At 38.9% G+C, this 19,587-nt stretch overlaps 1 protein-coding gene across 7 annotated transcripts in view; it reads left to right on the top strand.

Moving 5' to 3' along the window:
- Window positions 1–18,923, top strand: part of LOC109858043 (kinesin-like protein KIF2A) — a 29,371-nt gene extending 10,448 nt beyond the window's left edge. Inside the window, exons 1-13 of one of the 7 annotated variants that reach the window (XM_020434928.1) lie at window positions 4,028–6,155; window positions 6,552–6,646; window positions 7,601–7,723; window positions 9,299–9,445; window positions 10,828–10,858; window positions 12,074–12,488; window positions 12,666–13,239; window positions 13,586–13,835; window positions 13,956–14,110; window positions 14,189–14,395; window positions 14,532–14,706; window positions 16,925–17,017; window positions 18,554–18,923. In XM_020434928.1, coding sequence (XP_020290517.1) covers window positions 5,132–6,155; window positions 6,552–6,646; window positions 7,601–7,723; window positions 9,299–9,445; window positions 10,828–10,858; window positions 12,074–12,488; window positions 12,666–13,239; window positions 13,586–13,835; window positions 13,956–14,110; window positions 14,189–14,395; window positions 14,532–14,706; window positions 16,925–17,017; window positions 18,554–18,711 — 3,447 coding nt within the window. In that variant the 5' untranslated portion in view covers window positions 4,028–5,131 and the 3' untranslated portion in view covers window positions 18,712–18,923. The other 6 variants (XM_020434920.1, XM_020434919.1, XM_020434946.1 and 3 more) reach the window with 6 other exon arrangements.
- Window positions 18,924–19,587: the final 664 nt, after the last annotated feature.

Genomic DNA, 19,587 nt, shown 5'->3' with positions numbered 1-19,587 from the left:
AGATGCTTTTGTACATCGAACATTCAAATTTAAATAAAAAATTCAATTCAACTTATTATCTGCTCTCAAAGTTTGGAAGAAGTGCTTCAACAATCTGAAAACTTCATCCTCGACCTCGTACACCAACTTACTTAAGAGATCGCTTCGCTTCGCTCCACGCTTAATTTCCTCTTATGCGCCTACGCGTATATGTTTCGATCTCTCAAGCGCCTCGAGAGGAGGAAAGGTGATTGGCGAGGAAAATTTGCGTACGCGCGTGTGTCCTCATAGGTGCCGCCTACGAGTCCAAGAGTGTTACACGCACGAAACTGGAACGACCGCGCGATAGAAAGTAAATCGCCAGACCGCCATCACAATGGTCAGCGTCTTTTCATATGCGTGTTATTTTTTTTTTAATCGATAACCGGCGAAACAGGAAGCGAAACTGTCGATTCCACATCCAACGAACGATTAAAGCTATGAAACGCTCACACTCGCGTGACACACCGACTCTGTTTAACGGCGTGAATGTGTTGGTGACGCGCATCGATCTCTCTCGCTGCATATCGCGCGCATCGATTTTCAGCAAACTATAATTTTTGCCGGACGGAAAATTCCTTCGAACGCTGCAAGCGTTGAGTTTTTCACTCGATTTTCAATTGAATTCCGATCGATATCGCAAATTGCGGCTTTTATTCAAAGTCAGGTAGTTTTGTCGAAAAATGTTATCGTGTGACATAGAGTTTGGGATCGGGAGATATAGAATGTACTTTATATGCGCAGTAGCCGCGTGCCGAGCGGATAGTCATTCATCCTCTCTGTAAAATGAAGTATATAATTTTTTTTTCCAAGAATATAGACTCACTCCGCGGCGGATGAAACTCAAAGAAAATTACAGACGTCACAGAGAGACGCGAATATATTAAAGATCGATCTCGTTGTAGATTTATATATCGCGTTGTAACGCGAGAAAAGCGACACCTTTTGCTTTTGGCGTTTCGCCAAGGCGTGCTCGACGCTGGTCTTCATCGGTGTTGCGAGAAATATGATTTCTGAAAATTGCAAGCGCCACTTTGTAAAACGAAAGAGTGTTTCGTACACACAAAACGCGCACAATAATGTTGTACAATCTCGTGACAAAACGAAACGGGTGCTCGAAAACGCGATAATTGTTGCATAGTTACGCGAAGCACCGTTCGTTTCGCAGATAAAATTACAAATTATGACGGCGTCTGTGTGTAATTACGCACATATTAGTATGCACATTCAAAAGTACTGTTACGAATTTACTGTTACTCTTTATGCTGGTACAGACACAAGATAGTTTTCGACAATGTCATCTTTGTAAATTGAGGAAAGAGCGCAAAGTTTTAAATGATGCGTTTTTATAAATCTCAACAAATTATTGTTCAATCGAGACGCGAGCAAACACGCGTGCAACAACAAGATTTGTTTTTGTCAGAATTCGTATTCACGCGTGGTCTTCACGTGCGAATGTGTAATTGTGGACGCGGATTATTTTTAAAACCTGCGTACGAAGCAGGATGACATAATAACTTTTGTAACTTTTTGTTGTGTGTGTAGCGCGTCCTGAAACGGCGTTATTTATTATTGAAGGTATGCGAACATATACGTAGACCATGTAACCTAGTCCAATCTCGCCGAACATAAGAGCCAGCTGTTCGGTGCTAGTGCCGTTGGTAACCTAGCTTAGCCGAAGAAATTGGCTTTGTCTGGTCGGTAACAGGCTTGAGTTCTCTGGTAAGTGGCGGTCCTCCGTGCCGTTGTCAAGAACTAAAGAACGTCGAGGTCGGTTTCTTGCCCACCCACGTGATATCTGCTCGCACATCTCCGTACAAAAGAAGCGAATTTAGCGCGAATATGAACCAGAGACTCGAGATTATTTGGAAAAAAAAAAACAGTCGGATGAGATATCGCTATTAAAATTTTTATAAAAAAAAGTAAATTTTCACATGGAAGTAAATTTTTGTGAAAGTCTTACGTCACATTTGTTCACTTACACATTTTCTCGTTCAAATTGTTTAACTTGCGAACTTTTGAACAATTGTTAAAGATTCAAATATTTCTTTCTTAATTCAGCTTCGAACTATATATTGTGTGATGCGCAAAGAAAAGAATTTGCAGGACACTTTGTGTAATAATTGACTTCTTGTAGTTATTTTATTTCCCCTGACAATTTCGCGGTAATGTTTGAAGTACGCGGACGAAATATTATTATTCCTTCTGGAGCCTGTTTTGTGTATATCAAACGATATAACACAACATCCTCCTTGTTCGTTTTACATACGACGGATCTGCGCGGCAGGAAGCCGCTGCTTAAATTTAATGTCCAATAGACCGAAGCGGATCCCCGAACCGAGCATTTTAATGCCCCGTTTAATCGCGACGCGACCGAAACGCATTTGAATCGAAATCGACACGTGCCGTTCGCGTCTCGCGACCGTTTATATTTCCGCAATGTTTTTAATCTTACGCGCGTGGAAATGCACAGATGATATTTAATCGCGCCGGAAACCCACGCAGTTAATTAACGTCAATCAGAATCAGATTGAATCGTCATTTTTGAGTTCAAGTGACTTGAAAAAACGTACGTATTCTGGCTTGCGCGATAAAAAAAACTTGCAATTTTATTTAAAACAAATAACATCGAACACACAAAATGTGTTTTTTTTACGGGGCTGAAGTAAGATAAAGACGAGGTTGAAGTAAGATATAAAATGAGGCAACCTCTTTTCTTTTCGATGTAAAAAAATGTGTAGGAGCTGAAGTCGGCGTTAGACGTGACGGGGAAGAAATACGGCGCGATCGTACCTGTCGAAGGGGCGAGCATTTCCGCGATGTAGCGGTCATCTGCATGGAGGACTCGACTTCCGAGTAAATAAATATGGGCTGGTACCATGTGGTCACGCATCGAGTGCCTCGAGTCACATATCGCGAATACTAGATGAGCTCCTCGGTGTTAGATATACATATCCTATGAGAGATCGCTGCCGATCGATCAAGCTTGGAGACATATTTCTCCCTTGAAGCTTGAAATCTGTCAACGTTTCTTTTACGTGTGACATAAGATACACCGTGAGTTACTTGGCTCGAACATGTTTGAAACAAAACGGTTTCTCTCATGGAAATTGAATATACTTGAAAAGCTTTTAACGAAATAATGTATCAATAGTTCAATTTTTTAAACAAATTGATATTTTATTTGTTATATCTTAGATATTTTTTTTATCGAGATATTTTTGTTTATACGGGACTGTTGTATGGTAAGTTACAATTAGCAAGAAGTGATTTGCTCAAACATAGTCAACTTGTTTTCTCTGCCGAAGAATCTGCTCTCGTAACAGATTTTGTACGTATATGTACATTTGTACATATTCCTGTAGGTTTTTTTTATTTCCCGTTTCTGAGTGCACCGAGCCAAGAAAGTCAGTCGCGAAAATTCGCACATTGCTGTCCGATCATTAACGAGGTTCCGTTAATGCTTCCTATTATCGTCCGCGGTGTAATTGACGATTCAAATCGGTCGCGCGTTGTTCAGTTCACCTTCAACCGACATCGCGCCGGCACGCTCGATTCCGCTCGCGAATCTTTGGGGCAATTTCTCGTCCTGAAATAACCCTTGAATTATTTGCTGTGTACGGTCGCTCGGGGGACTCTGCTGTTTATCGATTCTTCGAGTCACATTCGTGCCACGAGTCGCCGTAAAACACCACGAGTCGATCGCGACATTAACCTTGACGAGGGAGGCTGTAATTTAGACAAATTATCTTCTATTTGTTTTGTTATTACGTGAAATTTAGTTTTACACTTGAAACGAGGTTGACGTTGCAACTGTGTTTCTGATCGAATAATTCGAACGTGCGGATCGGGAATCGGTATCGCAACCGATAGTGCATAACGCACGGGTTCATCGAGGCGAGTCGAGAAGTTGTTAGCGGACCCCGAAGGTGGGGGGGCCCCGGCAAAAAATTTCTCGACCGGGCGTCAATAATAAATGCGTTTATGAAACGCAGCTCGGTGAACGTGTCAGTCGATTGGGTTGCGCCGACCGATGCTGATACCGCGAGAACATGGTGCCATCGTCGATTTTTCCCGACCGGTCGGTCTTGTTCAATTTGAAAACGCGTGAACTTTCGGCGGACGTTAATTATCTCGCCCTAGTTTCGCTCTATTAACTATTTCTCCGCGTTACACGCTTAGTATAGCGAGACTCCCGTGCCTGGATGTCACATGAGTGTTACACGTGCGATGAAAAATGTGATTTAACGTTCGCAAAGCTCATACGGTGTATAATAAAAAACTTAAAATTTTTATTTCCTATTTATATCTTGTTGTAATCGCGCGAGTGCTTGTAATAAAGTTGTTCGTTTTATTTTGAGCTAATTTCAAAAAAATTATGAATATTTTGTGGAACACATTATCACTTAGAATCAATTCTTCGTTATTCGGCTGTTATCGTTTGAAGATTACAAGTGAAACGTACCAGGCTGCCCTGCGTGTGAAAGTGCGTTTATTCTCGGATCCCGAAGAGCTGTTCGCTTTGGGGTGAATATGTTCCGAAGGATAATCGCGCCGATCGCGTCGAGGCAGCGCGGAAAAAAAAACGATCGCCACTTGCGGTCTTAAAAGCCTCTCTCCGCTTTTTTAAGATCGGGACGAAACGAGAATTCGACGAATTTACGCCGCTCCGTGTTTCGTGCGCGAAACGAACATCATTGTCCGGATTAAACCTGCACGTTCCTGAAGAGAGTCGAATCGATCGCGCGCGCGCGAGTCGTCACAGTTCGTTGCTGTCTTCGATGTAGTGTATAATATCTTCAGTGCTGTCTTCCGATGATAGGTTGTTTTTTTGTGCGAAATATGTAATCGCGTAAGGAATATAAAAGGAGGTCGTCATCGACGAAATGGTGTGAAAATCGTCGTATCAATCTTTCCATTGACTTTAAACGGGATAAATGGAGCGTGAACTGATACAGTGGCATTAGAGCAGATGGATATAACGATATATAATCTGTGAGAATCGGCAGAAAAAAATAGCGCACAGATATCTACCTTCTAAAAAAAAAAAAGGAAAAAAAAAGAAAATCCAATTTTCCTGACTTCAAGATAGATAATACGGTAAACTCTCATTATGGATTGGCTCTCTCTTTGCGTCTGTGCCACAAAGAGCGACGACGAGAAGCCGAAGAAGAATGAAAAACGCAAGAAAAAAAGCAAGAAATATAAAAAGCTTTCCAAGCAAAAGGAGTCGGACAAAGTGCCGTCGCTTTCCACTGACGAATCCTTACGCAAATCGCAAAATGAAGAGAAGGAAATCGAGAAAGAAGAAATCGCGGAAAAGAACCGGATGAATCGAGAAATTGTTGATCGCATTGGCGATCGCGCAAGAAGTGATCAGATCGATCCGACGAAAATCGACGACTCGCCGATCGATTCCTGGTCTTATCGATCCGATCGCGACGATTGTGAAAATTTCGACGAATCTTTGAAGGAAAACAGTGCGAATGAATCTGAGCGGAACATCTCACGTGGTATCGATTGCAACACGATGCATTTGACGTGTGCATCGAGCGCAGCTGACGAAGATGACGAGAAGCGGGTCAAGTGCATCTCGGATGAGAAGGAACGTGAGGAAGAGACCAATCTAGATGAATCCATGTCGAGATCGGTGGTCTCTGGTGAACCTGAAGACTCTTCATGGACGTCGGAAGACAGACAAGACGCGGTCGTTGAATCGAGTCTTGATAGGAAACTCAAGGAGAGAATCTCCTCCAGAATTAATTTTCCCAATAAAAACCAGAAAAGAGAGAGTCTTAAAGGTAGAACTTCGTTGAAAAAGCAATCCAGAAACGCTCTCCCGCCGATCAAACGAAGATCCGAGGAGACGCGCGGTTGCATAGATAGCGAGGAGATGGGAAGACACAAGGAAATGAATAAATTTGCTTTTAAGAATAACGCGCTGTTTTGCGAGCAAAGTGAGATTCGGCGGAAATTAAACTCGTGCAGCTTTGAAATTCGGCCGTTCGAAAACGAGGAGCGAGGAGAAAAAAAAATGCGAATCCGGGACGTGGGTTCCATGATACCTAGACTTTCATCACCCAGACAGGGGATAAACTCGATCAAAACCGACGGCAAATCGGAAATTGTGCAAAACGGTACATCGATTGCGCACCGCGAGTTTTTGTGCGGAATGCTAAATAAACACACACAAGTTAAAAATGTCATTCGCACACAAATTGCGTAATTTAATTACATACAAACAAACAACAATATTTACATTAAAATTGCATGACAATATTCTATTATTTCTTGCAGTTTATACTCGCCGTATTAAATATAGAATTATTTCAATTTGCTCCAAATACATGCCTTTTTTTCGATTTAGACTTCAATTTTTNTTNTTTTTTTTTTTTTTTTTTTTTTTTTTTTTATTTACTTAGAAACAGCGCATGTGCTCGCGATCGCTCGTATTATTACAATATAAATACATCCGCTTTATATCACTATTAGTTTTTATATAAATAGCCATGTAAAAAAAATTTGTGTTACAGGTCGCATTCACTCGGCAGTCGTCTCCGGTGTCAATTTAGATCAGCGCACCGTAACAGTAGAATGGTTCGAGAAGGGAGAAACCAAAGGCAAAGAGGTAACTACATTCATCAATTATTCAGTTCAATTTCAATTATCTCGGCGCATAAATTATTCCGTTTAGAAACAGAAAATTTTGCGATATGAAGAGAAGAAGTCTCTACTCAGTTCAGAATGCGCATCATGCGTCAAATGCATTTTCTATTTGACGTTTATGAAAAGAAAAAAAAAACGAACTGTCGCGCTACACATCCGACTGACTCTCTTGTAGTCTGTCTCCCTGCGTCGAAACTGCAATATTTCAATTCCGCACATCCGTAGGTCACGGTTATTTAGCTATTTTCAATTCCGAGCTTATGCAATGCCACGGGGCTTAACGTGCAGCCCGCTAATGGGAGCGCGAATCTATTTCCGACAGGCTTGAAAGTCAGGTCTACCGTCAGTCAAGCCGGTTCGGCCGAGCGTGGCTGCTTTTGCAAAAAGTCGTAACGCAATACAGCGCAACGATAAGACTTGTGAATTTCCGATCGCGAGTAAAATTATATTGCACAACACAATTTTATATATCTCGTTATTATCTTAACACTTCAAATTCCGAAGATAGCGCGAATTTTCGTTGCGGTTTGTTTCGCAATTTGTTGATAAGTCATAAATATAAATTTCAAGTAAAAAACAGTGTTGATTTTTTAAAATCTAGATTTTATTTTACAAAATTCATACAATCGCGAGATCTTCGATCTTAGTTTACGAAGTATGCATCATCAAAGTCTTATTCCACGTCGGAAGGTAATTTATTATAATTAACATAAGAAAATTTTATTTATATTGAGAACTGAAGAAAAATTGTATCACACACACACTTTCAAGTTATTTGTTTATTTTTTTGTATATTATATATTTTGTACACAATTTACCTAAAGTATATTCCATGAGAAAAAAATAATAATTAAATATTATGAAAGTTGAACAATGTGAAATGAGATTAAAACCGTGAATTTGTGTATCGTTTCAGGTGGAGATCGACGCGATTCTCGCTCTGAATCCCGATCTGAATCAAAATCCCGAAGTAAATCATAAGATGGGACCACCGGCGCCAGTAATGAACAACCACATGTTAGCGTCTTCGAGAGCAAGGGTACGTGTAGTTAAATCGATTTTATCAAAATAACAACAAATATTCGTAGTGTCAATTATCAAATCGAATTTTGTAAAACGAACTTTTTACACACTTTATGTATTTTGAGTGGCAGAAACGTAAAAGTCAGAAAGCTCGTATAGAAAAAAAAAAAAAAGAAATTAAATTATATAATTCTTCGAGATTTATATGTAAAAGTAGATTTGTATAAGAGCCTGTAGAAAATTTTACATCGAAAGTTACGTATAGATTTTGGACTGTAGGGAAATCAGGAAGTAAATGCTTCTCATGATCTGATAAATTCGGCGTAACAGCAGTACGTATGTACTACAATGGGCAAACTCGCGAAATTCTCGCAATTATTCAGACGTTGATCCGCGTGACGGCGCGCGTGCCACTTGGTTGGCGTGGAGTTTAACGTGTCCGCGCGTAAATTCCCGGTCGATCATCGACTGCAAAATTCTGTTTACCCGGTTGCCCGGGCTACGTGGAATAACCTCGCTCCTAATATGGAAAGAATAATCCGATCTCGCGTCTCGTAACGTTCACACCGCGATAGACATGTTCCAGTACCTGTACGTCTTCCAGGTAGGAATCCCCCCGTCACTCGTTAATTAGCCTCGTACGGGTCCTCGCACAGGTCCTCGTACATATTTGACGCGACGATGACACAACTGTCTTGATACTGTCATCTCATCTGCGGTCTTTTTGTCACGTGGAGCGTCAAAATAAAATTGTTGCAATTCTCATGAAATTTATGTCGTGCATTTATTGCTTTTTTCTGTTTGTTTTTTATTTCTGTGAAATTGAACGGAGACTCATTGGAATAGAGTTCTGGTTCTTTTTTCCGCTGGAGGTTATATAGAAGTTTGATAGATTTATAGTTCACTCTATCTTTCTCTCTCTCTCTCTTTCTCTCTCTCTCGTAATACTTGCGTTGACACATGACGGTCACAGTGCGTTCGGCATACAAGGTGTTTTCTAAATAAAAATTGTGAAAATTTAAAAATTAAGACAAAACATTGACACATTAAGATCGACTTTTGCAGCACTTACGTAAATTTTAATTAAATTTTAATTAATTTTATTTTAATTAAAAATGGGATATCGTGTCTCACCACGTATATCAAGTTGATGTTTAAAAAATGACAAAATCGATCGCAAAACTCGAGTTCGGAAGCTCGAGAGAACTCCCGAGAGGATCTAGAAACTATAAATTCTAGATACAACAAACGTTTCCTCAAAATAATTTTCGTAAAAACAAATCGACTGACAAAAGTTAAACAAAGTGTCGCGAGTCATTTCCACTCTACTAACATGGTGACATTTTTTCCCCCATGGACGCTGCTCATAATCACCGGATCTCGTGTCGACGATGGACCACCGACAACCATCCGGTCGATAACAAACCGAACTCGAATACGAAACTCACGTCGTCTCGGTCATCGTTCATCCAAAATTGCTGTCTTTCTTGAGGGCTTTCCCGCTCATCGATCCCCTCGACAATCGCGAATCAAATCTGTCCGCGTACGATTTACGTGAAAATAAAAAAAAAACAAAACTGACTGCGATAAGGAGCCGGACTCCTCGGCTGAGGAGGACGAGGGGGTTGACGAGTCGGAGAACCAAGAGGAGGGCTCCCTCGGACGCCACGGCGGTCACACCGCAAGAAACGGCCTCGCATCCGCAACGCTTCCTGTACGAGTCACATCTCGTCTCTCGGTAACGCGCACCTCTTCCTCCCCACCCATCATCGCAACAACAACAAATAACAATTTATTAACCGTAACACATAATCCCTCACAGCAATAGCAACCGTCTGCGATCCGAACAGATCTTAGCATCTCTGAGAAACACTTGGACGTCGACTTTTGTGACACCTTAACAATATCCCATCGCGACTTTTATCGCACTTTGAATAAGGAAGTAGGGGTGCACGACTAATTTATAATTTTTACGAGCGTTTTTCATTTCTACAAAACAGCTACATAACATTTTTACTATTGTCCAGAAATTCAAACGTGAACTACTTAATTTTACATACAATTGAAAAAATATTTCGTTAAGAATATTCACACAAATTTGACATTTATTTTGTCCCGCCGATCTTGTTTTCGTCTTACGATCTTTGTTAATCTAACTGGAAACACATTTAGCTGTTCTTGTCTGATTTAGCTTTCTGATCTGTGCTTCTGTCCCCTTCACTCGACACTTGCTAAGTTTTCTTTCCTTTTTTTTTTTGTATCTATATTATACACGAAAGCTCTGCTGACTCAAATACAACTTCGCACCGAATTAGCTTCGTCGGGGCACATGTAGATATTTCAAAAGTGACAAAGATATATATCTCATATTTCAAATACACCAAATAAATTCATTTTCTAAGTAACATATTTTGTTTTAAGAACACACATGAAACTGCTGAATGATTTGATACTGTGAACTATAATTTGCGCAAGCTTTTTTTTTTTTATATTATCGCTGAGAGCTTCGTCGCACGGAAAAAAGAGCGTACGCTTTCTCGCACCTTCTGTCACGAGTCGAATTTCACAAAATGCCAGAGCACCAATCGAACACTAATCTCTCTTCATCTCTTCCGCATTCGACCGGAGTCTCAATAGACGATCGACTGACAAGTCGGCGGAACTAGTTAGCGAGAATTCGCTACACTACAGTTTTTTTTGGTTACTTTTTCGTTCGCGTTTTATAACGAACGAGATGAAAAAAAATTGCGCGGTGTTTGCTCAGCAACGAGAGTGGGTCAAAAACCGTGTTATTATACGGATCGATATGCAGAGAGAACGCACACGCGGACGTGATTAACGGCCAGTCGATATAACGACTCGTATCTTGTCTTGAACGTCTGTCGGAACGCGTCAGATCCGAGCGAATTATTTCAAATACTCTTGTTGACAAGAAAAAAAAAACCTGTATCATACACTCGGCTTCGAAGGAAGCACGGTTTTTTATTTTTTTTTCATTTGCAGCGCACTTCTTTAGACGTAAGTCAGTTACTACACCTCTTTTCTTCGTTGCACGAAGAAATCAACAGCTATTCTCTTTAATCAACCGCTTGAACGTGATCCGTTTTCTTTTATTTTCAGCACTCGACCAGACCGTCTATTCCAGTGAAAGGTACGTGGCAACGACATATCGGCTTTTTCTTGTTATCCTGTTACATCTTGTGTTAAGCAAGCGCGTTAGTATAATATAGCAAGGCGTAGTCGTCGACGGAATTGTAATATAAAAATCAATCGTATTCGTAGTTTTTCATGTTTTTGCTGAATCTCGCGGAGAGAAAGAAAGAAAAAAAATAACAAGCGATGTCTGTATTTTCGTTTTTTTTTTTAAATAAAATTTACATTTTAAATCGAATCTCTTGCAACAATTTTAATTGCAACAATAAAACGCGTTTTAATTGCATTATCGAGAGTCGATGAATGGAATGTGATGAAACTGGGCTAATCGCATGCGCGTCTTACTTTGCGCATATTAAAGCTCTTCGAATCTCTTGTTCTTTGCGTTCGTCTTTATTGCATAAAGTTCTTGAAAAAAAAAAAAAAAAAAAAAAAAAGAGAGATTGATGAAGACCAATTTCTGCGGTCGCGCCGATAAAGCGTGTGTGACAGTTCCGGCGGTTCAAGTTCCGCGTTCAATTTCGTGGCTGGACTTGGTATGTTGCGGCGATCGCGTGTCGTTGTTATTTCACCCAGATAAAGCCAAGTAGCGACGAGAGTCACTGCACGTGTGTACGGTCGGACCGTGACTATCGATATTCGTGTAGCACAAGGGCAAGGACCCCTAGAGACGCGGAACGTACACCACTTGCGCGAGCTTCGGGGGGGTTGCCGCTGACCGGTCACTGTTCGATCTACCTGGCAGTGTGCGGACGCAACGTAACGTACGTAACTTCTCGCAAGAGGCCGATCGGTTTTTAAGAAATTCAAGAGATATCTCGCGCGCGCTCGCGTGTGTGTTGACTTCAACATGAGATTCGACCCGCTCGGCTATTGCTTTCGCAGAAAGAATAAGATCCGTGACTGCGAAAATGCAGACGTCGACAAACAGATCTTACCTATTCGGATCGAGGACGACGACGACGACGCCGGTAACTCGATCAATCTCATCTTTAAAGATAATCTAGAATGTGATTATTCTGCAATTTTTATCTTTTAGAATCGGAAAATAAATAAAAAAAAGTGCGCTATGTGAAAATTGTTTTTAAGTTTTATTATTTTGACATTTGAAGGACGATATTTTACTTCGGATCTCAATCGAAAGCCGAGTCACAGTTTTAAAGCTTAAAGAGGACAGTGCAGACGACATTAATCTTCGCGCTAAATGTTACAGCGACCTCGAACAGGCAACTGTCACGTCCGTCGGGTCGTCCGACCAACATAATGTCACCAGCTTCGTCTGTCAACGGTCACGGTGACGCGGTTGCTGGACTCACGGGACGTCGAGAAGTCGAAAACATACCACCGACACCTACAGCAGCGGTGACACAGTACAACCTTACCAGCTCGGTGCAAAATCGTCAGCAAAAAGCGCAACAGCAGCAGCAGCAGCAACAACAGCAGATGTTGTCGCAGGCTCAGGTGGAAAACGGTCGAGGTAGACGATCGAACGTTGTCAAGGAAGTCGAGAGATTGAAGAAAAACAGAGAAGAAAGAAGACAGCGACAGGCGGAGCTGAAGGAAGAGAAGGAAGCGCTTATGAATCTGGATCCTGGCAATCCGAATTGGGAGTTCCTAGCCATGATAAGGTTGGCGCGATTTTTTCTATTTGAAATACAAGCGTTTAAAAACTGTTCGAGTATTTTACGCGCGTTGGAATTACGTTCTTTGATAAATAATATTACATTTGTTAAGATATAATATGTTTCTCGTAGTTAAGATATGAAATATTGACGTTTTATTTATCGCAAATTGCACTTCCGCAGAGAATATCAAAACAGCATAGAGTTTAGGCCGTTGAGAGAATCTGACCCCGTAGAGGATCATCAAATTACCGTGTGCGTGAGGAAACGACCGCTCAACAAGAAGGAACATTCGCGCAAAGAGATTGACGTGATCAGTGTGCCTAGCAAGGATCAGATGGTTGTGCACGAGCCCAAGTCCAAGGTCGATCTCACTAAGTATCTGGAGAATCAGATCTTCAGATTTGATTACGCATTCGATGAGACATGTAACAACGAGATAGTCTACAAGTACACGGCCAAACCGCTGGTACAGACGATCTTTGAGGGTGGCATGGCTACGTGCTTCGCGTACGGTCAGACCGGTAGTGGCAAGACCCACACTATGGGCGGCGACTTCAACGGCAAAACGCAAGATTGCAAAAAAGGCATCTACGCCATGGTTGCCAAAGACGTATTCAAGTGCCTGAAATTGGCGAAGTATCGGCCCCTGAATCTGGTCATTTCCGCTAGTTTCTTCGAGATATACTCCGGCAAGGTATTCGACCTTCTGGCGGAAAAGGAGAAACTTAGGGTTCTAGAAGATGGCAAACAGCAGGTTTGTTTTTATATCAAGAACAGAAAACTTGAATTAATCTCTTTTTTCTTTTGATTTTCGTGTCTTTAGCCTCGTGCACGAATAGTTTTCGTCAGTTGACACACACATTATCTCCGCTTGTACTTTCAACGTATTTTTCACTTTTTATTGTATACGGCACTTTATCTTTTTGTACGAGGCAGCGAGATTCGAACCTGGTATCTCAACCAGACCAGCGTCATAAACACTGGCGCCAAACCACATTCTCGCTCCTTTATAAATTAATCTCAATCAGAAATAATAGTGTAAAACATATTTTTGTTATTGTTTATCATTTTATAATATTCCAAAACTTCTCTATCGATAGGTGCAAATAGTTGGATTAACAGAAAAGGTCGTGGAAACTTGTGACGAGGTATTAAAATTAATACAACATGGAAACAGCGCCAGAACAAGCGGTCAGACGAGCGCTAATTCCAACTCTTCGAGATCGCACGCGGTGTTTCAAATAATAGCGCGCATCCCGGGCACACACAAGGTGCACGGAAAGTTTTCGCTTATTGATCTTGCTGGCAATGAAAGAGGTGCTGACACGTCGTCTGCTAATAGACAAACTCGTGAGTATAGACATATATTCAATTGTCAACGATAACAAAGACTACGACAAAATACAGTCGTATAATCAATAGGACAAGCCAGCGCTTTCACGTAATTCCTGTTGTTATTGAAATTTTTAGGAATGGAAGGTGCTGAGATCAATAAATCCTTATTAGCGTTAAAAGAATGTATACGCGCGTTAAGCCGTAAGGGTACGCATTTGCCTTTTAGAGCGAGCAAACTGACTCAAGTGTTGAGGGACAGTTTCATCGGTGAAAAATCAAAGACTTGCATGGTAAATCATTCATTAATTAACATTGTCACATTATTAGAAGAGAAATAGAGATTAAAGCAAGCATAATTTTGTTTATAGATAGCGATGATTAGTCCCGGAATGAGTTCTTGCGAGCATTCCCTAAATACGTTGAGATACGCGGATCGAGTGAAGGAATTGGCGGCGACCGATCCTACAGAAATAAAAGCCTCACCGACGGAAGACGATCGGGGCATGAAGATCGAGGAACAAGCGAACAACAGCGTGTTATCAGATAGCGATTTGGCACAACTTCGATCTCTCAATGTGAGTGACAACATTCTCAGATGCATAAACATATGTTGTAAATATTTATATATATTGAAAATTGATTAATGATCGTGTAATGTTTAAATTACAAGTAATCATGTTTTTATCATGCAAATAAATTTCTCTTTTACAGGAAGGTGAGCTCTCGCAAGACTTGTACACCTTCCACGAAGCGGTGTCTGCTTTGCAGATGCTCGAAGAGGAAGTGTTGGATACGCACAAACTGGTCATGGATAACACGACCAAATTCCTCAATGACGCGCACAGCGTGTTCAGCGCGACTCATGAGGTGGATTACGACCAAGAAGGTGAGAGAAATTTATCGTTTGCACGTTTATTATGTTTTTCTATCGTTTGTTGCCGCTTTCAATTTTTTTTATACTGCATTGTACTGAACAGTGCATCTCTTCTCGTTATAAAAAAAAGACATAAAGAGACAACCGTTTTTGAAGTATTTTTTTAAACATATTATAAAAATCGGTTTTCAAAAACGGAATATTGAGATTAGAGTAGTTTGAATGCTTTCAATGTCGGATTATTATGCTTGCGAAACTACAAGGTAAATTTATAGGTCTGGTTATAAAATATGAAAAAAAAAAAAACTGTGTATATTAATCTATAAAATATAAATCGTTCTATAAAGGCGACAATCGCGTGTCGCTTTTTCGCACTTTTTGAGATTATTCTATCATTAACTTGTAGTAGAGACTCAAAAAAGAGTGCGAAATATTTTACCTGCCGGTATCACAGTGCATGGCATTTTATGACAGATTCACACAATAAGACTAAGGCAAATTCGATCGTCACGTTAAACCGCCAACGGAGAAGCAACGGCTCGACATTACCGATAAACAGCGACACAGACAGCGTATCAGACGCGGGAACAGTATTAAACGCAACAAAAATAGATTCTACAACCAGGGAGAAATTATTCAAGTCTCCTTGGGAAGATGAGATAAGATACAATCGTAGTTTAAACGACATCAAAAGAGATACGGATAATAGTTCTCCTCGTACTATAATTGTCAAGCACAATAAAAAGAAAAGCATGACACCCGGTCGAATTGTCGAAAAGAATTTAAACAATAAGGATACGATAAAATGCCCGATTAAGAAATGCTATCAAAGCCAACGGAGTAAGTTATCCACTGGCAAAAAGAAATTACAAAAATATAATTTGACCGGTACTTTTCATAAGAAAACAAACCTGGTTCCTAAAGAAACAAATCGTCGCAGCTCGTTTTATATATCAAGCGACGATTTCGTTACGAGCTCTGAAGTAGATGAAAATGATGAGCGTGATATAATCGACATTTGCATGAACAAATTCGATGGATCTAATTATTTTAGAGATTACGATATCGAACAAGATAAATGGGCATCACCGATAGCGTTTTCTGACGTTAACGTAACTTTAGAACAAAGAACGATGTGCGATCAGGATACGTATAACGTTGATTCGCATACGCGCAGTAATGTTAATAATGAAGATGAAGATAATTTTTTCAGCGGAAAGAAATTTGATACTTTTTCCATGAATAAATTTGATAGATCTAATTATTTTAGAGATTACGATGTCGAACATGATAAATGGGCATCGGCATTTTCTGACTTTAATGTAACTTTAGAACAGGAAATGACACGTAATCGGAATACGTACAACGTTGATTTGTGTGCAATCAATAATATTAACGAAGAAAATGAGGATAACCTTTCTAATGACAAGAAATTTGTCGATTCTTCGATGAGAAATAAAATAAAATTAAATTTCAAAACTCTGATTAATGACACAAAAAACACACGTCCGCTAGTTTTCTTGGGAAGTATTATTTTATTTTTACTGCTGGAATATATTTTATTGAGTATATGTTTTACTTATATAATGGAAATAGAAAGTAAATAATACATATAAGCGTAAAGTTATATTTTTTACGTTATCGGTGTATAAGCATTTATTTTTGTGATAGTAACATATTGAAAGTCAGGTTTTATGTCGCGTATTTAAAGAAATTATTATGTTATTAAAAAATCTTGCTTGGAATATTAACTATATAATTTTATTTTCAGTGAGAGAGTGTACATTTTTTCGAGTTTGAGCACTTGTGTTTGAGCTTGACTATGCGCACGTTTTTGAAATGTCTCTCGAATACTAATACTATTTGTGTGTGCTGTAGTGATATTATGTTAAATATACTTGCAATTGCATTTCTTCACAAAACGCAGAATTTATCGACATTTATCGTATTATTTTTTTTCTAAACTAATGATTTTTTAAACAAAAAAACTCGTTACAACATATAAATGTTACTTGTACATATCACGAAATCTCGTTATTTTATATTGTATGATAATTAAAACAGCGACTGATGTAAAAAAATCCAAATATGTATATATAACTTATAGTAGCATAGCAAAACTACTATTTGTTTTACATTGTGTTTTTATAATTGAACAATTTTTAAAAAACCGACGCTGTATTTGTACACCTATGAGAGAAATTTGATGTAATACGAGAAAACCTTACAGATTTGAGGCGGAAAAGAACAAAGTTTGAGTCACCCTACCTGAGGAGTTTCTCGTTGCGTAGACGTCTTATAGAGAGAAAACTATTTTCCGACGGTACGACAAATTATTCGATTAACAATTCTATAAGATAGTTTCAGAAAAGCAGCTTTTTTTTAATATGCACCATACGTATACTAATTATATGCGCGTCACATTATTCTCTCACCGATATCACACGCATTTCTCTTGTCAAATCTTATATATATTCCCAAAAATAATATTTTTCAACAATATCTTAAATTCTGCTTGAAGTTTGTGATCTATACTTTATAAGTTGCCACTATTATCAAATATAAAACTAGTGTATTGCGAAATTTAATGAAGCAATTGTGCAAAGTGCTTCAATTATTAATATAGAAAAAAAATATATTTGGAACGTACATAGTTTCTTTCAATATCTTACTCGCGTACACCGATGTTACCGTATAAACATCTGATATTTTTACACCATACTTAACAAAAATATTTTTACATATTATATTAAAATTTACATATCTTCTCTCTCTATCTTACATATTTTCCATAGAACGCAAACAAATGTCCTGGGAGGGTAAACTCAACATTTTTCTTTTCTTTTATTGATGTATATTGTTTATTGTGGTTATATAGTATTTGACTAAATATTATATATGTTATCACATAACATACACAGTTGTGTTAATAAAAATCAAATACTTTTGTACATATGCGCGTGTTATAAAAATTAAAGAAATGAATGACTTGACACATCGACAGTATTATTATATATAAAATATGATTAATGTGTTATATCAATGGAAATGTGAACACATAGCATTTTATGTATGTATGCACACAACTTAATTGCCTGTTACTAAATATTATTTTTGTGGATTATATCGAGCTAATAATACCAGCGTCATGTTAAACATAATCACATATAATTGTGTTTATATAGTGATTTGTTGAATCTGGCTTATGCTTAGCTTAAGCTTTAAAATGTATGATATATTTTATGTTTCATACAAGTCTCACACATTTTTCTGTAAATCCAAAGTGCTTTAAGATCAGCTTGTACATATATGTGCAATTATACAATAAAACATTAATATAGTTCTCATTCCAATTATTGATAATTGCTTTAATGTAACTTAGCAGCTTCTATTTACAGCCGGAGACAACATAGTTGTTGGGAGAAAGTAATTTAGATTTAAGCTGCTTCCACAATTTTATTATTATGGTTTAAATCACTCTAACGATTATCTTTCAATTATAACATTGTAATTCCTGTTCTCTTGGGTTTCATTGTCATATCGTAATTTTAACGAGATACTTGATATTAAAACACACAATATATGTGAACAATAGTTGGCACTACAGTTAAACGAAATAAACAAACAGCGATGACAATGAAATTCATCAACAATATATCCGTTTGTTGGCTAGGAGATTTAAGGAGATACTGTAAAAACTAAATGTGATGCTGAAAAAAAAAATAAAGCAGGGAGAATAGCTGTGTTCATTCGTATAATATGTCATCTTTGTGTATCCAATTTAATCCTTAACTATGCTAAGCCAATGTGTCTAATGCTCATTGGGTGCTCTGACGGGTGTGCGTGTTATCTGTTGCAGCATATGCCCAAAAGTGGGAGCAGCTGCTAATACAGCAACGTGACACTCTGAACGCCGCGCTCGACCAGGTCAGCCAGTTCCGCGGCCAGCTCCTGCAGGAGGAACAAATCAGCCAGAAGATGACCCGAATGCGCAACGTTTCCACGCGGTACAATTAAGGACGTTACTTTAGCGTACGCGAACAAAAAAAAAAAAAAAAGACAAAAGTAATTATCTTTCTCTTTCAATTCAATCTTTCTCACCGGTGAGAAAAGTCCGCTTCTTCTTATGTGTGTACGACAGTTTGATTACAAGCGCGCGAAAGGCAGATTATATATATTATATACATGACACTAGTACGACATATGGCAGTTATTGGTTTTGCAAAATGTAACAGACCTTCGTCTTGCCTTTGAAATTGCTACGAAATGTATATCAACGAGGAAGAGCAGAGTGCTCGACTCGTACGCGAAAAAAGAAAAGAATTCACTCTAGCGACCTTGTACTATATTATTATATAATGATTTTTTCTGAATGGTTCTCCGTAGCGCAAAACGACTGAGTATAAGAGGATAGATAGAGAGTGGAGAGAGGTATTTAATAAGCAGGCCAAAGTGTAGCAGGAATAACACGCAACAAACTTATATAGAAGTTTCTTTTGCAAGCGCGAACAAATTCTCAAGCTTTTGTTTTTTGTTTTTTTTTACGTATTGAATACGTCTGTCGTTACTCTGTGAGAATCGACGATAAAAAAAAGTTTTAGTATTTTATGGCTCTTTTTTTAGCATTGTAACTGTAGGAAATTTTTATGTGAATAATACACGGCCTTGTATACGCAAAGTATTAAAATACATTTACACGCATTTTATTTAAGTTCGAAACAAAGTTTTCACCAACTACGTATTTTTCGAAAGTATTATGATTTCACGCGCGGTTTACGCATACATTTTTCCGGCCCGCACCGAGAGACTATCATCGCAGAAATCTTTAAAGCCGTCAACGACGTCACATCGATTGCTCCATGTACCATTTGTCCGTCTTCGAAACACACAATG

Source organism: Pseudomyrmex gracilis, unplaced genomic scaffold (genome assembly GCF_002006095.1).
Source record: "Pseudomyrmex gracilis isolate BER0280 unplaced genomic scaffold, ASM200609v1 scaffold_5, whole genome shotgun sequence".
NCBI classification, from domain to species: Eukaryota; Metazoa; Arthropoda; class Insecta; order Hymenoptera; family Formicidae; genus Pseudomyrmex; species Pseudomyrmex gracilis.
Note: the sequence above shows the minus strand (reverse complement) of the source record. Positions and strands in the feature narration are given on the sequence as shown.